At 43.2% G+C, this 19201-nt stretch overlaps 1 protein-coding gene across 4 annotated transcripts in view; it reads left to right on the top strand.

Annotated features, from left to right (window-relative positions):
* The window catches only part of AMOTL1 (angiomotin like 1), a 183951-nt gene extending 172032 nt beyond the window's left edge, over positions 1-11919 (top strand). For 3 of the 4 annotated variants that reach the window (XM_069759173.1, XM_069759171.1, XM_069759172.1), the window contains 7 exons: positions 355-500; positions 1325-1474; positions 4338-4528; positions 6713-6838; positions 6964-7202; positions 8262-8546; positions 8646-9215. In XM_069759173.1, coding sequence (XP_069615274.1) covers positions 355-500; positions 1325-1474; positions 4338-4528; positions 6713-6838; positions 6964-7202; positions 8262-8546; positions 8646-8755 — 1247 coding nt within the window. In that variant the 3' untranslated portion in view covers positions 8756-9215. Of the gene's footprint in view, positions 1-354; positions 501-1324; positions 1475-4337; positions 4529-6712; positions 6839-6963; positions 7203-8261; positions 8547-8645; positions 9216-10924 lie in introns of those variants that run through there. The other variant, XR_011319439.1, reaches the window with a different exon arrangement.
* Positions 11920-19201: the final 7282 nt, after the last annotated feature.

Consider the following 19201-nt stretch of genomic DNA (forward strand, 5'->3'; position numbering starts at 1 on the left):
GGAGCATTACATTACCTATTTGTGCTGCCATATACCATGGGCCAATATCCAGTTTCTCATCCAAGTGGATGAGATGTTAAGATTCAGTTTTAGTTTGTCACCTAGTTACGACTTTTCAATAACTTCTGACAACTGCATGGAGCCACATAGACGTCTGGCCGAGGGCAGGTTATTACTGATGTTCACCAGACAACGGGTAGAAGAACACAGAGAGCCCTGTAGTCACCTACACATCTGACGCTTTCCATGTTTTTATTTTTTCTCCCGTATTCCGGTGCCAGAGGTAAGCTGGCATCCGGCCCAGATTCCATGAAGGATTCTGATAGAAACCGATCTGTTTCATCCATTCCCCAGACAAAGAACACTTGAAGGAGATGGAAGGGCTGCAGAGGGAGCTGGCAGCACTGCGCACTACCAACGAAGAGCAGAGGAGGCATATTGAAATCCTAGACCAAGCGTTGAATAATGCCCAAGCCAAAGTGGTCAAATTCGAAGAAGAGGTGAGATTGGGGCTGACAAGTCTCTTATTTTTAGTGTCACATGTCATGGTCAGACTTCGAGAAAGGAAGGTTGACATCACAGTGTTACTAGTGGCTGGAGCTTAGCTGGTGGATGGAATCAGGACTTTGCATTCTTCACCTTACAACGCCCCACACACCGGAGCAGGAAACCCCAAGGTTGCATTCGCCGACTAGTCTCCAACAGCAACCGCCAATGGACTTGGCTCGGCAAGGCTCGTTAAAGGGCCGATATTGACTTAAGATTTCTACTTCTAATAGGTGGCACTAGAGTTTAAGTTCTCTTCCTCTTTGTAGAGGAAATTTGCATCTTTAATTTCCCAGTGGAACATTGCATAGCCTATAAGTCTCCTTACACCGGCATATCACTCTCTACCAGGACAGACGTTATCTCTTGGGCATCTTTAGATTTTTTTTTCTATCATTACACCACCTCTTGGTTGGCTTACTCTAGACCATTTTTTTGTGCCCAAATTTTGTCACATTGTGAAATCATTTAAGACAGCCTCTTTCCTCTAAGACACACACTTAATTTTAAACCACTCCCTTACCACTAAGACACACCCCTTCAATTTAAGCCACTCCTTCTTGACTAACGAGGTACAAAAAGTGACTAAAACAGAGAATAAGCATGGCACAAGTCATGTACACCAGTCAGGCCGACTTTTGACGTAGCCAAAGTTTAGAAAATCTGACCTGGCCCAGAAATCCTGCCGTACTACCAGGAGCTAACCGTTTACAGAAAGTTTCCGTACAGTTGACATTGTTGTGAATGATCAGATGAACACTTTTCTTCTATTTCTTAGCTGCGTAAGAAGCAGATCTATGTTGAGGAGGTGGAGAAGCTACAGCAGTCTTTGACCCAGCTCCAGGCAGCGGGAGAGAAGAGAGAACAGCTGGAGCGGCGGCTGCGGAACCGACTAGAGAAAGAGCTGGAGTGCCTGAGGATGCAGCAGGTAACCGCTGTCTCTGCGGAGTGTCACCTCCCGGTGACATTGCAGCAGAACGGAAGATTATTATCTCAAAAAAGACAAAGCTGCTTGTATCAAGCAGTGGCGAAGAAAGCGCCATACTAATGAGTATGCAAATCAGCCGTCAGTGCGGGAAAAGAAAGGTTAACCCTTAGCGCGCAGACACTGTGACAAGTGTATTAGAGGACCGCATTACTAATCATCCTCAAACAATAGTATTATTATTGAAATTGCTGCATTTATAAGCAGGAGCGGTCTCATAACAACAGCAGAGAATTTTCAGACTGCACAGCGGGAGGCGTCAGTGCTGGTTATGGAAGCCTGCATTCTGAGAATACACAGCTGCCAGATGGTGTCACAAAGCACCGCGACATAACGTGCTCTCTGCAGACACTGAACCAGCAGGGAGTGCAAAGTTTTCAATATTAGGAGATTAAATGCCATAACTACATGTTGAAAGTTGATATTCTGCGATTTCACATTTACAGTAAGTGACCATCTTTCTGGTACGAAGCTGCATATATTGGAAAATTTTTACTCCAGTCTCAAACTGAAATGAGTTAGAAAATGTATTCCGTAGCGCTTTCCAGACATAATCACTGTCCACATTGGGGCTCACAATGTAGATTCCCTATCAGTATTTCTTTTGAATGTGGGAGGAAAACCATGCAAACACGGTGGAGAACATGCAGACTCCTTGTAGATTTTGTCCTTGGTGGGATTTGAACCCAGGACTACAGCGCTGCAAGGCTTTCCTTTAAGGCTACTTTCACACTAGCGTTAACTGCAATCCGTCACAATGCGTCGATTTGCAGAAAAAACGCATCCTGCAAAAGTGCTTGCAGGATGCGTTTTTCCCCATAGACTTGTATTGACGACGCATTGCGACAGATTGCCACACGTCGCATCCGTCGTGCGACGGATGCGTCGTGCTTTGGCGGACCGTCGGGAGCAAAAAATGCTACATGTAACGTTTTTTGCTCCTGACGGACCGCTTTTTCCGACCGCGCATGCGCGGCTGGAACTCCGCCCCCACCTCCCCGCACCTCACAATGGGGCAGCGGATGCGCCAGAGAAATGCATCCGCTGCCTCCGTTGTGCAGTGAGTTAAACGCTAGCGTCGGAATCTCTGCCTGACGCATTGCGACGGGGAGATTCCGACGCTAGTGTGAAAGAAGCCTAAGAGGAATGGAGCACCAAACAGGGCGGGGAAGGCAAAAAGAAGGCGACAGGTCGGGTGACTATACATGAGAAATGTAATTACTCATCAGTCTCAGCGTAAACACGTTCCACTTTCTGAGTTTAGAAATTGTAAGTATCTCGGCAAACTTGGTACCTTTTTTTTTTTTTTTATAAATGGTGAGTGGAAAAAAAAAGTCTAAAATTTTAGTGTCAATATGGTGTTTGTGAATTTTGTACCCTATGATATGGGTGGAAAACACTTGATAAAGTCACCCTATAAAAAAGGGATTGTACTAAGTTTGAAACATACCTCGTGCTCTTAGGGTCAGTGATAACCTTCCCCAAATATAGCTGAGCACTCTACTCACTGTCCCAAAGACCATGAATGGAACAGAGATGCACATGCTCGACTGCCGCTCCATTCAGACGGGGCACTGCAGAGTCTTGTGTACAGGATCAGAGGGGTCCCAGTATTGGGGTCTCCATCATTCGGACATTTATCGCCCATCCTAGCTATACTATAAAGCACTGACCAGGACCTGTGACCCCTCAGATCCTTGGGTTTACTAGTCGCACAACAGGCTTTCCTGGTGTTTCCGCTCGGGGGCTGCTGTCGGGTTGGAGACAACAGATGATCCCTATTATAAATGTATCCCCCCGAGGGCCGACAGCAGCGGGTCTGTGCAGTAAATGGAAGTCATGTGGAATCGTTATTTAATTTGCATAGATGAAGCGCCCACAAGGCTTCTCTCGGTTAGTCAGAAATTAGGCTAATTAGTATAAATGTGACAGTATAATTTGCTCTCGCACTTTGAAAAACTTCTGAAATGAGACGATTCATGCGAAATGCGATCCAATCATAGAGAAAGAATTTGGGGGAAGGAGTCCTGCGCGCCATCTTGATCTAAAATAATTTAATTGAATCTGTCTTCTCTGCATAAAATTACATTAGTTTTTTTTTTATAAGTAGCCATCTGACATTTTTTTTAAGTAAAAGTGAGGAAATTAGATTTTACAAGGTTTTTCAGGATTATCCAGGATTATAAGTCAATAGCCTATTTTTAGAATAGCCAATCATTGGATGATCGGTGGGATTTCAATCCCAGGAAGTGATCCCAACGATTGCGAGCCCAAGCACAGCTGTCATTGCGTCAGGGGTTGCCACATAGGTATATTGATGCTTTACCTTGTTTCTCTAGGTTTTGACCCCCACAATCATACATTGATGGCCTAGCCAATGGATAGGTCATCGATGGAACATCCTGGAATAGTCTTATATTTTTTTAGATATTCGACATTTTGACTTTAACAGTACATGGCGGTCTTTAGAGATCATGACAGTTGAGTGATGTGATTGATTAATTGTAGCTGTGTAGATGTCCACATGGCGTACCTTCTTGTAATGACTTAATGGCTCCGGGTCTAGTGATTTTTATCATACATTTTAACATTTTTTTTCACCTTTTATAAGAATATTTAAAAGGAACACTCCAAGGAAAAAAAATGTAGTGTAACGCATAGTGCAAATCCTCAGGGGATGGAGCAAGATCACATCATGCTCCTCCCCCACAGACCCTGGCATAACACACTTTTATCTGGACAGTATGGATTTACGTGATCGAAAACCAATTCCACTCACAGGTAATATTTTTTTTTCTTCCTATAGAGACAAGCAAACCATCAGGCATCTAATAATTCAGATTACAGTGCTCCTGCACTCATGGACTTGTTAAGGAAGAAGGAAGAGACCATTTTGGCTCTGGAAGCAGATACGACCAAATGGGAACAGAAATACCTAGAGGAAAGTGCAAAAAGGCATTTTACCATGGATGCCACCACTACTGCCATAGCCCAAGCGTAAGTGCTCAACTTCTTTGTTCAGTCTCATTTTTTTTTTTAAAATAGGTTTCCCAGGAACAGAAAAATTAATATATAAATGAAAGAAAGGTCTTCATGAATAAATTAACAAATGTATTTAATTAATAATTGATACTTATGTTGTCTATGAAGTTAATCTCTGTGGTACACTGACAGAATCCTGTCCTAGAATGTTAATAGTACAAGTGCATGTGAGCATGTGCAGTAATAAACTCCGCTGCTGTTACCTGGTGATAACCTATACCACATACTCTCAAGCAACTCCAGGTCACAGCAGCTGCTCCTTATTCAGAAAGACGTGGTGGACCGCAATGTGAGCATCATCTTCTTACCTCAGCAGCTCTGATATCTCCAGTATTAGATCAGATAGACAGGGTGGACAGCAGTGTGAGCAGCCTCTTCTTACCTCCTCACCCCTGGTATCTCCAGTAATAGATTAGATAGACAAGGTGGACAGCAGTGTGAACAGCCTCTTCTTACCTCATCACCCCTGGTACCTCCAGTATTATATCAGATAAATGAGATGGACAGCAGTGTGAGTAGCTTCTTCTTACCTCATCACCCCTGGTATCTCCAGAAGTAGATTAGATACACAAGGTGTACAGCAGTGTGAGCAGTCTCTTCTTACTTCATCACCCCTGGTATCTCCAGTAATAAATTAGATAGACAGGGTGGACAGCAGTGTGAGCAGCCTCTTCTTACCTCATCACCCCTGGTATCTCCAGTAATAGATTAGATAGACAAGGTGGACAGCAGTGTGAACAGCCTCTTCTTACCTCATCACCCCTGGTACCTCCAGTATTATATCAGATAAACGAGATGGACAGCAGTGTGAGAAGCTTCTTACCCCATCACCCCTGGTATCTCCAGAAGTAGATTAGATACACAAGGTGGACAGCAGTGTGAGTATTCTCTTCTTACCCCATCACCCCTGGTATCTCCAGAAGTAGATTAGATACACAAGGGGGACAGCAGTGAGAGCAGTCTCTTCTTACCTCATCACCCCTGGTATCTCCAGTAATAAGTTAGATAGACAGGGTGGACAGCAGTGTGAACAGCCTCTTCTTACCTCAACCCTCCTGGTATCTCCAGTAATAGATTAGATAGACAAGGTGGACAGCAGTGTGAGAAGCCTCTTCTTACCTCATCACCCCTGGTACCTCCAATAATAGATTAGATAGACAGGGTGGACAGCAGTGTGAGAAGCCTCTTCTTACCTCATCACCCCTGGTACCTCCAGTATTATATCAGATAAACGAGATGGACAGCAGTGTGAGTAGCTTCTTCTTACCTCATCACCCCTGGTATCTCCAGAAGTAGATTAGATACACAAGGTGTACAGCAGTGTGAGCAGTCTCTTCTTACTTCATCACCCCTGGTATCTCCAGTAATAAATTAGATAGACAGGGTGGACAGCAGTGTGAGCAGCCTCTTCTTACCTCATCACCCCTGGTATCTCCAGTAATAGATTAGATAGACAGGGTGGACAGCAGTGTGAGCAGCCTCTTCTTACCTCAGCACCCCTGGTATCTCCAGTATTATATCAGATAGATGGGGTGGGCAGCAGTGTGACTGACCTCTTCTTACCTCAGCACCCCTGGTATCTCCAGTATTATATCAGATAGATGGGGTGGGCAGCAGTGTGACTGACCTCTTCTTACCTCAGCACCCCTGGTATCTCCAATATTGGATCAAATACACAGGGTAGACAGGAGTGTAAGCAGCCTCTTCTTACCTCAGCACCATGGGTATCTCTAGTATTAGATCAGAAAGACAGGGTGCACAGCAGTGTGAGCAGCCTCTTCTTACCTCAGCACCCCAGGTATCTCTAGTATTATTTCAGATAGACATGATGTACAGCATTGTGAGCCGCCTCTTCAGTCTTCAGGAGCGCACCGCCATCCAGCAAACAGGAAGCAATGGGCTGGCAGCAGTGCGCTCCAGAAGATACAGCTTGAGAAAAGTTGTACTGCCAGGAAATGTTCCATGTAGTGCTGCTCCTGATGGTGAATTGGAAACTTCTGTCACTTAAATGAGTTTTATCCTTTAGTTGTAAGGTATGATCTATTCACAGAAGAGGTGATAACTTGCTGATTTCCAGGAGTGTCCTGTATAAATGGGATGTATACTGCATCTGATGTACACTGGTTTTTGTCATGATAGAGAATTGACAATCATGAATCATTCGCGGAATGGAAGCCACACGGATAACTCATTGGATCTACGAATGTGGCCTGAAGAGGAAGAGATTGTACAGGCAAACCGAAAATTCCAGGACATGGAACATACGTAAGTTTTATTACATCTTAATGAGGTCATCCACTTTAGTTTACATTCCTAAAAAGTGTGCTGCTCTTTAATAACAAATGTGTTTCTAAGATTATTATTATTATTATCATTATTTGTTACATCAGAATAAAGAATCTTCATGCCAAAATCATAGAGCAAGATGCCATGATAAAGGTTCTCCATCAACGTTCTCGAAAAGATCAGAGCAAGAATGACAACTCCAGCTTACGCCCTGCACTCTCTGTGCCATCTATAGCAGCGGTGGCAGCTGTTACCTCTGGGTCTCACTCACGGCAGACGTCTCTGACCACTAATCAGGTGGCAGAGGAGAAGAAGGATGAAAAGATTCGTAAAGGAAGTTTAGGTGAGAATTTTTTTTTACTTTATTTTTTTAATTTTGAAAATCTTGTAAAAATGTGGATTTTTGGGTCATTGGGAGTGGTGGTTAGTACTGAGGATCCATTTTTATTGAGAGCGGAAATAAATAATTACCTGGGATTGTTTTGGAAACACCTATGAGAATATAGTAATAGTCATGGGCAGGAAGGCCTATGCTAAAAAATAATACATATATACTACTGGGAGTAACCTTATAAGCTGTAATGTTTTAGGCAATTTTCACATTTGCTTCATGGCTTTCATTCACAACAGAAGCCACAGCATTTGAGTCGGATCCATAGGATGACTGATCAAAATGTCGCCTAATGGATCCCACTGAATTATCACGGGGTCTCCTGAAGTTTCCTTTGAGGTTCATTCGTTTAATAGATCTTGAAATAATAAAATAATAATAAGTTCCACAATTGGATGTGTTAAAAAAAGTGTCTGTGCTGAGATAATCTTACAAATGTGCCCCTGCTATGTACTGTGTAATGGCTGTGTCCGACCATGGAGAGCTGCTCCAGTTCATGGTTGGCACACACCAAAGCCCCTGGCCGGTGAGGAAGCATAATTAAGTCACTTATAATAATTGAGTACACAGACATAGCAGGGGCTAACACATTATCCTCCCTGTTTTATCACAGGAATGAGTGTTTTTGCCACGTCACTAGTGCTGTGAGCTCATCATAAATCAAGTCTGTGACATACAAGCTAAGCAGCCACCAGAACTCTTACTTCACTGATGTGATTTATTATGAGCTCACAGGGCTGGAGATGTGGCAGAAACACTCCTGTGATTAAACAGACAGGGAAATGTGTTTCCTCAGAAAGCAGCAGCTAGGAGTTCCTGCTGGAACTGAACTGGAGCAGCTTTGCATGGTAGTACACAGCAAGTACCGTAAGATAGTGTATAGCAGGGTCACATTTATAAGATTTTTTTTTTGTACATTCATGTGCGTAACTAATTATTATTGTAAGATCTTTTAGTTAAAATGTACTTTGTTCATGAAACAACCCTTTAAAGGTTTTGTGTTCTTTCCAGGACTTCTTCAAAATAAAGACGGCAAAGACAATCATGAAAGTCCTTCACCTTCCTTAGCACTTCCACCACCTTCATTTATGTTGCCACCACCACCTCTTTCAAGTCAACCTACCGTCACTGTGTCACATGCCAAATCCGGGAGTAAAGATAACAGCACCCAGACAGACAAAAGCCATGACCTTTTCTGGCCAAGCTGCTCTTCATTACCAGGTCGTGGACGGATAAATTTAACCCCATCCAGTAGTCCTCTTCTACGTCACCCCAACACCAACAAGGAGAAGTCAGGTATGTACATGGTCTTCTCCATTTTCATGGTTGATGTTAAAAATTCTACACACCATACCACTAATTACCGTCAATTTTAACGGTTTTCTTGTCTTACAGAACATTCCCCTGTCCTTGGCAAGACTCTAGAACCGAAACTTAGAGCTAGTACTCCAAACCACAAGAACGACCTTTCGGAGCCCGACAACACAATGGAAGTGCTTATTTGAAGACTTGTTTAGACTTGGAATCGCTTCTCGTGGCTTCTTAGCCAGACAGACTGAAAACACTTTAAGACATTGCTAAGAATATTTTAGACAACTGAGAAAAAGAAATCAACACCTGTGACTCCTCCGGATTATTTTTCCAGCTGGATAACTTTGGATAACTGTAAATTTTTCTTGCTACTCTCTGACTGAGTACACAGTGACTCTCCCACCATGTAGATAGTCGTATGGTATTTTATACTCTTCCCTAACACCAAGTGGAACATTTTCAGTTTCCAATAAGTTGCCATAATCTGGAATTCTTAAAGTTTGTGGCTATGATGCAATTTTTCCATGTGTTTCATGGTAGGTCACATTATTTATAATATGCACATATTGTACTTTTTTCTATTCCTAATTTATATTGTATAGACGGATGCAATAATAGTAGAAAAGCAAAACATACAATAAAGACTGAAACATGGTGCACAATGAAATCCACTAGAAAACAGCACAATTACAGAACCATGCTGATTCTGGCAATGGGGGATGTGGCGTTTCTTTTGTTATGATGTTGCTACTAAGAAGGTAATAGGGCAGCTCTACATGCATGCATTCAAAATGAATTTCTAGTAATAATATCTGTCAGCAGGGTTTTGCTATGTAATCTGGCAGCAGCATGATGTGAGGGCAGAATAGTGAACGCAGCTCTGGAGTATAGTATGAGATGTAACTCATGATCAGTAATGTAATGTATGTACGCAGTGACTCCACCAGCAGAATAGTGAGTGCAGCTCTGGGGTATAATACAGGATGTAACTCAGGATCAGTAATGTAATGTATGTACACAGTGACTGCACCAGCAGAATAGTGAGTGCAGCTCTGGAGTATAATACAGGATGTAACTTAGGATCAGTACAAGATCAGTAATGTAAAGTATGTACGCAGTGACTGCACCAGCAGAATAGTGAGTGCAGCTCTGGGGTATAATACAGGATGTAACTCGGGATCAGTAATATAATGTATGTACACAGTGACTGCACCAGCAGAATAATGAGTGCAGCTCTGGGGTATAATACAGGAGGTAACTCAGGATCAGTAATGTAATGTATGTACACAGTGACTGCACCAGCAGAATAGTGAGTGCAGCGCTGTAGTGTAATGCAGGATGTAACTCAGGATCAGTAATGTATGTACGCAGTGACTGCGCCAGCAGAATAGTGAGTGCAGCTCTGGAGTATAATACAGGATGTAACTCAGGATCAGTAATGTAATGTAATGTATGTACACAGTGACTGCACCAGCAGAATAGTGAGTGCAGCTCTGGAGTATAATACAGGATGTAACTCAGGATCAGTAATGTAATGTATGTACATAGTGACTGCACCAGCAGAATAGTGAGTGCAGCGCTGTAGTGTAATGCAGGATGTAACTCAGGATCAGTACAGGATAAGTAATGTAATGTACAGTATGTACACAGTGACTGCACCAGCAGAATAGTGATCGCAGCTCTGGACTATAGTAATGGAGGTAACTAAGGCTAAGTAATGTAATGTACAGTATATACACATTGACTCCATCAGTAGAATAGTGAGTGCAGCTCTGGAGTATAATACAGGATGTAACTCAGGATCAGTAATGTAATGTATGTACACAGTGACTGCACCAGCAGAATAGTGAGTGCAGCTCTGGGGGTATAATACAGGATGTAACTCAGGATCAGTAATGTAATGTATGTACACAGTGACTGCACCAGCAGAACAGTGAGCGCAGCTCTGGAGTATAATACAGGATATATCAGGTTGTGCTACTGTGTAAAATGTAAAGAAAACAAGAATGCAATGATCTGTAAAGCTCTCACCATATTGTGTTCACAACAGAACATAGATCACAGATCAGAGGGTGAACGTCGGACTTTTCTACATTTCATTTGAAAGATTTGACTCTTTTAGAAATTGATGGCAGCATCAAATCTCAAATAAGTTGTTTCCCCGGGCAGTGTCCTCCATTGTGGAGCAGCACCTCTTACTTTTAGAGTAGTATGAAATCATCGGGGAGGTGAGGAGACAATTGCTGGAGTTTTAGGAAAGGAACATTATCCCTTTCTTGTCTAATGTTGGATTCTCGCTGCTCCAAAGTTCAAGGTCTTTGCCGTATTTTTTGTTTCATAACGTGCAAAATGTTTTCTATTAGTGAAAGGTCCGGACTGCAGGCGGCCGTTCATCACCCGAACTCTTCTTCTGCGGAGCCATCATGCTGTGATGGATGAAGAGTGTGGTTTACCAGTGTCCTGCTGAAATATACAAGGTCTTCCCGGGAATAGGCGATGTCTGGATGGAGCGGATGTTCTAATGTTCTCTTATGTATAATCTGCCCATATCATTGGCACTAATGCAGCCCCATAACTTCTGAGATGGAGGAACTGTGCGCAGATAACAAGCTGGATGGTCCCTCTCCTCATGAGTCCTCAGGACATATGTCTTTGGTTTCCATAATTTCACATTTTGATTTGTCCAACCACAGAACAGTTTTCCATTTTGCCTCAGTCCTTTATAAATGAGCATTGGCCCAGAGAAGATGGCAGCATTTCTGGATTGTGATGATGTACACCTTTTTTTGCACGATGGAGCTTTAACTTATTTTTTTGTTCTTTTGTGGATTGTGTGCCAACCTGTGTTCACGAACACTGACTTCTGGAAGTATTCCTGAGTCCATGCTGTGATTTGAACGATCGAATCATCCCTATTTCTAATGCGGTGCCACCTTAGGGTTCATAGATCAAGAGCCTCCGTCTGTCTTGTCCCTTGTGCGCATGGATTTCTTCAGAATCTCTGAATCTTTGGATGATATTATGTACTATAGATGGTGAGATATTCCAAGTCTTTACAATTTTACGGTGGCTAACATTTTTCTGAAATTGTTTCACAATTTTTCAACGCCGATGTTCACAGATTGTTGAACCTCTGACCATCTTTGCTTCTGAGAGACTCTGCCTCTCTAAGATACAGTCATGCGACTTACTTTTCCAGCCTTTTGTTAGTGCTGTCCCAACTATTGAGATGTGTTGCTGCCATCAATTTCTCAATTAGTAAATGGTTTTCAAATAAAAAGTTAAATTGTTCAATGTTCACCTTCTGATCTGTGATCTATGTTCTGTTGTGAATAAAATATGGCTATCAGAGATTTCCAAATCATTGCATCCTTGTTTCTTGTTCCTTTACATTCTCAGTGTCCAAACTTTTTTGGAAATAGGGTTGTATAGTATATACACAGTGATTTATGTAAAAACTGCTGATGAAAGGTGGACATACCTGTATTATGAGATTATTGCATCAAGCTACCCCTACACTGACACATTTTAGATCTTTTGGTTTTCCTCCATCATGGAATACGGGGACTTTATTTTCTCAGAAATGACTGAGTACTAAGAACTGAAGCCCCGAAAATCAAAATGGGACTTTGGTAAATCCTAAAAGAAAAAAAACGAGAACATGTGAATTTCATCTGTGGGTATTCAGTATTGTTCAGAAAATGGCCATTGTTGTGCGATCTGTGATGAAGGCCGGGACCTCACAGCAGTTTTTCATCATCGTGAAAATGCGGGTTTGTTGTGACCTCCGTGTTTTTCTGCATGTCACGGTCGTAGAAAGATTTCGGCAAATATTTCAATCATGTGACAGTCACAGTAACCCATAGTGTTATCATGATAAGTACCCTAGCATAGGGGGCGAGCAAGTGTCCTTTCATACTTGGGGTTAAACAACGATTTACCACACTTTTGTGCCCGCCACTGCCTGAACAGTAACTCTGCCCACCTCATTATACCCGACAGGTGTTCTATCCAAATCCCATTTTTAAGCGCCTTAGATGGAAGCCTCAATGGAGTCTCAAATGTGTGGCAGGAATGTGATATGAGCCCGGCCTACCTGACACATCTTTCAGAACTACCTGACACATCTTTCAGCACTACCGGACACATCTTTCAACACTACCTGACGCATGTTTCGGCACTACCTGACGCATGCTTTGGCACTACCTGATGCATGTTTCGGAACTACCTGACACATGCTTTGGCACTACCTGATGCATGTTTCAGCACTACCTGACGCGTCTTTCAGCACTACCCGACGCATGTTTCAGCACTACTTGACGCATCTTCCAGCACTCTCTGACACGTCTTTCAGCACTACCTGACGCACGTTTCATCGCTACCTGACGCATGTTTCATCACTACCTGATGCATGTTTCGGGACTACCTGACACATGCTTTGGCACTACCTGATGCATGTTTCAGCACTACCTGACGCATGTTTCAGCACTACCTGATGCATCTTCCAGCACTCTCTGACACGTCTTTCAGCACTACCTGACGCATGTTTCAGCACTACCTGATACATGTGCCATCACTACCCAGGGGAAGAAAGTGGAGCAGAGTTTATTAGAATGTGTTTTTGCTCTACTGAAACTTTGTCATACAGATTAGAAAACAGATGTGTAAAATCTATAATGGCTGCCTGTTACTAGGCAACGGTAAGGACTCAAAATTACATGACAGTGGCAAAAGCCAAGAACAACAACAAAACTTTATTGTACAAGACTAATAAAGAACAAACCTTTATTGTCATACAGGGCAGCTGATTCCCACATTCGGACTTGAACATAAGTGTTAATATATGGAAATCTCATATTTGTGTATATATCTTTATCAGGTTCCAGGACACCGGCATTGTGGGCTCTTTGCTTGTTGTATAAGATCTTTGAAGCCATCTTGAATCTTGGGTGTCAGAAGATCCTTGTGCGCAATATATATTTTATATACGGTATATATTATCCAGTACTGATGGCAATATCATTTTGATAATAAATTCTTTAGGTATTTAAAGTACTAAGGGAGTTATTTCTAAGTAATAAACTAATTGTAGTGTGTAAACAGCTGTGGGAGTATGAATCCCACCATCCCACGGTGAATACTTTCATTCAGACTCGGTATACACCAATATGCACAGCGGTTGTTTTAGATCGGCTTATCAGGCATTGATTGTAAAGACTGTAATGGACAAGTGGGTGGGGCTCTGTAGATGTAGCCAATAACTACAAAGCTGTGATTGGGGGTGTGGTTTTGACAACCACTGCTGCGACATCAAAACCTTGCAGCGGTGGTTGTCTCCCCTTGTAGGATTTGTGTACTTACTAATATAAGTAAAGAGTCGTTGAAAACTGATTTGTAGAACCCGGTCCATCAACCACATCAGCAATCTGTGCTCTTTAATAGGGTTGAGCGAAACGGATCAGACAAATTCAAAAATCGCCGACTTTCGGCAAAGTCAGGTTTCATGAAACCCGAACCCGATCCTAGTGTGCGATCAGCCATGAGGTCGGCGATCTGCGCGCAAAAGTCGCGTTTCATATGACGCTTTCAGCGCCATTTTTCAGCCAATGAAGGCGGATGCAGAGTGCGGGCATCGTGATGACATAGGTCTCGGTCCCCGTCATCTTAGAGAAGGGCATGACAGTGATTGGCTTGCTTTCTACGGCGTCACATGGGGCTATAAAGGGGCGTGCACGCCGGCCGCCATCTTACTTCTGCCGATCTTAGCATAGGGAGAGGTTGCTGCAGCTTCGTCAGAAGAAGGGATATAGTTAGGGAGGGAAGATTAACCCCCCAAACTGCTTGTGCTGTTGTGATTTCCACTGTCCAACACCACCATTTTTTTGCAGGGACAGTGAAGGCTATATTTTTGTGCATCATCTCGGTAGCTTATTAGGCTGCCTTATAAGGCTCCCTGATAGCTGCATTGCTGTTTGTACGCTGCTGTGCAAACCAACTGCTTTTTTAAAAGCAAAAATCCTGTTGCTCCTTTCTGCACAGTTCTCTTGTTTATTTGTCCACACTTTTGTGTGCAGCAGTCCTTTTTATTGCTGCCATACTTTTCCTGAGATCATTGTAGGGAGATTGAAATTGTACTACAGTCCTTGTATTTTTTCATATATCTTCCAGCCACTTTCTGCCACTTACATTGTGTTGTTTTATACACTGGGCCTGAGTTTTGGTTCAGTCTCCCCCCAAAAATAAGGGAGATTCAAATTCTCACAAAGTGGATATACTTCAGTCCTGTTAGTTTGTCGTATGTCAGCCAGCCACTTTCTGCCACTTGCATTGTGTTGTTTTATGCACAGGGCCTGAGTTTTGGTTCAGTCCCCCCCCCCCCCAAAAAAAAAAAGGGAGATTTAAATTCTCAACAAGTTTATATACACCTACCTTGTTTTACAGTACCATATAACGGTTTTTATTTTGGTTAGATTTTCCAAAAAATGAGGAAGTCTGGTGGAAGAGCCCTTGGGCGGTGGTTGCCAGCTGATACTGATGGTGGTGGTGCATCTGGTGGTAGTGGCAAAAGCATAATAGTACCTAAGGCTGGAGGTGTTGAGCCAGCGTCATTGTCTGGCTACACGAGGCATCGAAGGCTCCCTTATCTGGGAGTAGGAAAACAGCTTTTAAAGCCAGCGCAGCAGCAAAAAGTTTTGGCTTTCCTTGCTGACTCAGCCTCTAGCTCTTTCCCCTCCCCTTCAGAAAGTTCCAAATATAAAAGCAGCGAGTTGTCAGTGGATGCTCCCGGTCAGGAACAAGACGTTTCCTTGTGTCCTTCACCCAAACCAATTCCTCCATTTGCAGCTGCTGAATGTCCACCATAGGCCATTTTTATACCTCCCTAAATGGGCTGACTCCCCCCACAGGGCCGTGGTCACCACCTGGCATAAGCACCCGTGCGAGTGCCGTTTGCCTGGACAGGTGGGTGGGCCCACTCTTGGGCGACGGCACTGGCACAGGGTCCCTCATAGTACAATGAAGTGTCTCTGACGGTGGTGGTGCACAACCAACGTCAGACACACCGTCATAATATGAGGGGCCCTGTGCCAGTACCGCCGCCCACGAGAGAGGGTTCCCCCCCAGCTCGAACAGTGCTCTACCACTTGCAATACTTACCTCTCCCTGCTCCACCACTGTGCAGTCTGTGCTGTTAAATCCTTCAATGGCACTGCCAATACAAATTTGTTGAAATGATAGATGATAGTTAAAATATACAGGGGCCCTGGCCTCCATTTAGACCAGTTAATACTTTGAGCCTACTACCACTGTCTGCAACTCAGCAGAGGAGCCCACCCCTGTACCTAGCTATGGAACCTGTTAATTTATGAACAATTTTTTGGCAGACATTTAGCCCACTTTATTATTTGGGCCTACTAACTTAGTCTGCTACTCATTACAATTTTCCGACACTGAGCAAAGCAATGTCGCCTGTTTATTTATGAACAATTTTTTGGCAGACATTTAGCCCACTTTAATATTTGGGCCTGCTAACTGTGTCTGCCACTCATTACAGTTTTCCTCCACTGAACAAAGCAATGCCGCCTGTTTAGTCCTGTTACCAATTTTGAACTGCATTTAGCCTACTTTATTATTTGGGCCTACTGTGTTTCCTCCTCATCCTGCCCATTGCCCAGCCATTGCTAGATGAGTCTGCTGGTACATTGACCCAGACCGCTACATTCCCCTTGCACTCTACACAGCCAGAATCTGACCCTGCTGAAAGTCAGGTTCCCCTTCCCGCATACTATACCACCTTACACGGGGACAAAGAGGAAGGTGCAGATGAAAGTGCAGGTTCCTTCATCAGGTGGGGGGGGCATACTCGTTGGCGACGACACTGGCACAGGGCCCCTCATAGTACGCAAAAGTGTCTCTGCCAGTGGGAGGCGCCACCCGCCGTCAAACACACCGCCGTACTATGAGGGGCCCTGTGCCAGTGCCAACGAGTGGGCCCCCCTGCTTGCTCAGGATCACAGCACTTGCAAAGTTGAAATACTTACCTCTCCCTGCTCCACCGCCGTGACGTATTCCGCGTTTCCTGGGTCCACGAAAATCTTGAGCCAGCCCTATCCCCCCACAACTTTAGCCAAATGACCCCCAGTTTTCAATGCCTAACTATTGTTATAAAGTAAATTAAGATTTACAAGCTTAAGTAATAAGAATTGATGTTTTTGGCATTAAAATGGGCACTGTAGGTGTTTTCCTGTCCTCCACTCACTGCCGACTTTGATTCCCCATTGACTTGCAGTGGGTTTTTCAGTCGGCCCCCGACTTTTCACAATAATCAGCCGATTTCACCCAACCTGACTTTTAACAAAGTCGGGTTTCGCGAAACCCGACTCGATCCGAAAAAAGTAAAAGTCGCTCAACTCTACTCTTTAACATGATGACATCCACGGCTCTTCTTTTGATTAGCTGGCCTGACGTGATGTTGCATGTATGGCACACTGCAATTAGAAGGTTGCTACCAGCTGGCTAATCAAAAGAAGAGCCATGAATGCTGTCAGGTAAGAGGCAATTCGAAGAGACCCCATCCAGCGACTAGAGATCATTGATGTGGCTGATGGTCAGAGTCCTTCAGATCAATTAGCACTGACTCTACATTTGACTGAGGTTTCCCCGAAATGTATTTAACTGCCTTCAGCTCGATCTTGAGCCATGGCGACTTTATAGTTGATCGATCTGTACGAAGATTGATCTTGTGCAAGCCTAGATAGATCCACCAGGGCCTTCTCGCCATTATGTTGATATTATCAAGCCATTAGGTTGCTGGACTTCTTCGCCTTGTTTCTTTTATTCTTCTGACCCTGATATTCCTTCTCCGGTGATTATTCTCTTTGTTAGATGTGTCCAAAGGAAGGAAGTCTTAGATCGGTGATCCTTGCGTCACGTGGCATGTCTAGCTTGATTTGTTCCAAGATTGATTTGTTTGTTCTTCCTGCCATCCATGGTATTGATAACATCCTTCTCTGGCACCACATTTTGACGGCTTTGATTCTTCTTCTGTCCCAAAATTAGAAGTTATAATTTACTGATTGCTGGGACACCAAGCAATCTTAGGAACCGACCCTTCTGAATGGAGCAGAGGTCGCGCATGCTCAGCTCATTTCAAATCATTGTTTATGAGACTCCATTCAGGCAGGGCTTTGTAGCCCTTTTCTCGGGTTTGCTAGTGGTTAGTAAAGCTAGCCTTTACTATGAAATAGCTATCAGCTGCACATTTGACAGACAGATGTCTCTCTTAGCTCCAACTTGGCCGTGCGTTTATGTGATTTCAACGAGTAGAGAGGTGAAAGCTGACGCCAGAATTCTCTGGCGGTGTCTTATCTCCTCTGAAAACAAAAGGATCAACCATTGAAATTCCATCTGCCCGTTCCTTTTCTCCGTAATAGATGATGTTGGTGAGAAGGAGGCCCCCACACACATCAGATGGTTGGTGGATTCAGATGACCTTAATTTTCCAGCAGACCAGCTTAAAAAAAAATGTTGTACATTAAAAAAAAGGCATTTCTGAAAGATCTGTATATTATATTGCTGATTGTTTCCACTTTCTACTGTTAGTGGGAGGGGATATTGCTTTTTTTTTAAAGCCACATTTACAATTAGAAAATATAGTGAGTATGAGGTGCTATAAGGGTATGAGATTTAGCTGTGGGCCCTAAAAATGCTCAAAAAATACTTGTAATACTTTTTTTATTTCTAGTGTTAAGCCACTTTGCTGGTTATATATTTAGTGTTTTGCTTGGCTTTCTTCAACTTCAGGCTTTGGTTATGCGCACACGGGTTTTTTTTTTAGAGGTTTTTGGAGCAAAAACTGAGCAAAAACACTCCAAATTCTCCTCAAAAATCCAAAATTCTTGAGGTTCTGTTCAGTTTTTCCTCCGAATGCTCTGCAAAAATACTTCATGTGTACATAGCCTTTGGGGGTTAAGAGAGCATGTCACTTCTTTGAAGCGTCTCCTGATGCAAAGTGCTCCGAACTAAGCAATGTCCAATCAGAAGGCTGTAAAGAAATGCTTCAGCAAAACAACTCTTCCAAAACTGCTTAAAAAAGCTCAAAACTCCTCCCAAAACTTCAGAAAAAAGGAGCGTTCCCGGGCCGTAGCAGTTTCCAATAGAAAATTTAATTATTTTCATCTCAAGAAAACTCTGTGTCCTCATACTTTTATAGGGTGTGTTCACGCTGTGAGTTTTTTTTTTTTTTTTTTGCTGTGTTTTCAGAACAGAAACTAGAACTTTTGGAGGAGTTTTGAGGATTTTGGGAGTCTCTGATCAGTTTTTGCTCCAAAAACTCCTAAAAAAAACCCCTCAGTGTGAACATACTCTTATTGTATGTGCACACGATGTCTTTTTCTGGCGGATTCCACCCGCAATCCTATAAAAGTAAAGACGCTCCATAAAATAAACATAGAGCACAGCAATGTCAAAATGACATTTTGGTGCACATGTTCCACCCTACATCACTCTTTAACCATTTGGAAACCCTGCAGTGGATAAATAAGTGACAAGCTCGTTTTTGGGGCGGTTTCTGCTCTCTATACTTCACGACCGAAGGTTTAGGTGGGGAAAACTCTGCTGCTCCACCAGTGTCTAAAAAGTTT

The sequence above is a fragment of the Ranitomeya imitator genome, chromosome 3 (assembly GCF_032444005.1).
Source record: "Ranitomeya imitator isolate aRanImi1 chromosome 3, aRanImi1.pri, whole genome shotgun sequence".
Lineage (NCBI taxonomy): Eukaryota > Metazoa > Chordata > Amphibia > Anura > Dendrobatidae > Ranitomeya > Ranitomeya imitator.